This window comes from Nothoprocta perdicaria, unplaced genomic scaffold (assembly GCF_003342845.1).
Source record: "Nothoprocta perdicaria isolate Ctin4 unplaced genomic scaffold, notPer1 scaffold_21, whole genome shotgun sequence".
NCBI classification, from domain to species: Eukaryota; Metazoa; Chordata; class Aves; order Tinamiformes; family Tinamidae; genus Nothoprocta; species Nothoprocta perdicaria.
In genome coordinates, this window is record NW_020455316.1 from 2,317,757 (window position 1) to 2,320,088 (window position 2,332).

The window sequence follows — 2,332 nt, forward strand, 5'->3', positions numbered from 1 at the left end:
GGGCTACTGAAGCCAGGCATTTCCTTCAAGCATGCAGGGTTACTAATGAAGTAAAAACAGGTGCAAGGCAGGAAAACCTGGAAGTCTATGGGATGGACTTAATGTTCCGTATAAGCTTTTACTTTGGAACACAGATAAACAAACTAATTATAATGAAAATTTTAAGCCATTCCAGAGCTCATTTTAACAAACAAAAGAAAGAAACGCTCCCTGCTCTCCATTAGGTTTCAAAACAACCTCACTTCAGGGCTATTTTAACTACCAGTTCTCAGAAATGGAACAAATAAGGGTATATACCAGAATAGCAATGATGAATGGAGACAGAAGTGCCCATTCAATCCCCATTGAGCACTCTTTGAAAACATCATTCATGYTGGGAAACCAGCTCTGCGAGGGCTCTAGCAGCAGTTCTCTTCCTCAGTAGCCTTCCTCATACACCAGTGCCCAGAGAGCACACTTTGGATCTGAAAACCTTARAACTTTTCTGCTTTGTACACCTTTTTGAAGTAAGAGATTAAAACAATTCCAAATTCATACCATTTCCCCAGCAAATTAATCTACAGTCCACTTCTRTAAGAGTTTTAGACCAAAGGAAAGCAATTTCCAAGGGAGCTTGCTGAAAAACTTGAGCTTTCCCCCTGCTTTTCTCACGGTTATGCTTGAGTATCAGCTAGCTTAGTGATGACTTTATGTTAAACGAGTTAAGTAGCACTGTAACAAAAATCTAAATGCTTGAATTTATCAGCTTTCTTGGTATCTGCATTTTCAAGAAACAGGAGTGTTACGCTCTTCAAAAAATGTGTCTCAAATGAAACATATTGGGACAATTCTAYGGGGTTATTAATGAGCTCTCCCACCTCTTAACTCTTCAGGTAAGTTTTTACGTCCTTCTCTAGACCGTTAGTCATCTTGGTTACACTCTTACAAAGGCTATCAAATAATTTAGATTCAAACATTTGAGTTAATACTGCACAATAAAAGAAAACATACAGACATGCTTAAGGGGAGACCAAATTGTTTTATTTAATTTTTTCGTAACCAATTATATTTTTTTTTTTTGGCAGAAAGCTCTGCTCTTTTCTTTTTTTCCTTTAAAGAAATCAGCAGTGCTCAAATTGATGGGCTGGAATTTTACACAAACTCCAGTGAATTTCACAGCAAACAGATGACCAGGAATTCCAGACACTGTTTACAGAGCAGAGAGCAAAAATTCCCATTTGCATGAAATTCCATGTTTATACTTGATTGGGCCACAGAATGCAAAAGTATTGTCAGTAGTGCACGAATAAACCATTCACATTTGATCTGGAACCTCAACATCAGAAAGCTGTACTCTCCTTTCGAAATTTTCATTACCTTGTGCAAATCAAGTCAAGTCTTCATGTGTCAAGCACACACTTAAAATTGTCCATGTTTTATGTACAGGACAGCTACCATTCAGGCAGTGCAAAATACATCCTTTCATAACAAAACTAAAATGTACCTCTTGAAGTATGAACAAGAATATACACATAATACATGATGTACACTATTTACACAACCATAAAAAATATAATACAAGGGTTTTTGTAAGACTTGACAGTCTTTTGCAATGCACGTTGCAACAAGGCATGGTACGTTTCCTGGATGGATTTTTTTTTTTTTTTGCTACTTTCCAGAGATTTTGGAAACTATGCTTGAACTTTGAGGAGAGTTTTTAAATGGACAGCCATCAACTCCCTGTTTTGGTCAGAAGGTTCAGCAGTGCCGCCCACCCAGTGGCTGGGAGGCTTTGGAAGGACACTAGGAGATGGTGGGTCACTGAATTTTGCCCCAGCGTAATTTTCTTTTTGGCTCGCTTCCATTAGGGTGACGGGTTTCTTGGACTTTGCATTTCGGAAGTTCTCTGTGTTTTTAAGTGGCTTTTTCTCCTGCTTCTGAATTATCTCGGGGGACACGGGCTCTTGCCAAAAGTTCTCGATCTTTTTCGCAGAAGTGATCTTTGCCAGGGGCGCGCTGCACTTGCTCTTCTGCCTGTTGATCTTTGGCTGCTCACAYAGATGTATGCTGTGACCGGGCTGGCTGTGCGGGGCGGCCGCCTTCTCGCCCTTCCCCATCTTACTCTTTAGGAACTGCGCAGACAAAGAGCTCACGTCAAGGCGCGACCCCTCTGCCCGGGCGGAGCCTGGGGCACGGGACGGCCCGGGGGAGGGCACACGGGGCCGGGCGGCCGCAAGGCCGCGCACACAGACGCTGCTTCGCCCCCCACGGGCGGCGGGGAGCGCCCGCCTCGCCGGGGGTCCCGCGGCCGCCGCCATGGGGCGCTGCGCGGCGCGCACGTCCCGCCCGCGCG

At 43.8% G+C, this 2,332-nt stretch overlaps 1 protein-coding gene across 1 annotated transcript; it reads right to left on the bottom strand.

The window, feature by feature from the left end:
* Positions 1 to 1,095: 1,095 nt before the first annotated feature.
* Positions 1,096 to 2,297, bottom strand: PNRC1 (proline rich nuclear receptor coactivator 1). The gene has a single exon (XM_026038403.1). The coding sequence runs from the start codon at positions 2,295 to 2,297 to the stop codon at positions 1,671 to 1,673; it is 627 nt and encodes a 208-aa protein (XP_025894188.1). The 3' UTR covers positions 1,096 to 1,670.
* Positions 2,298 to 2,332: the final 35 nt, after the last annotated feature.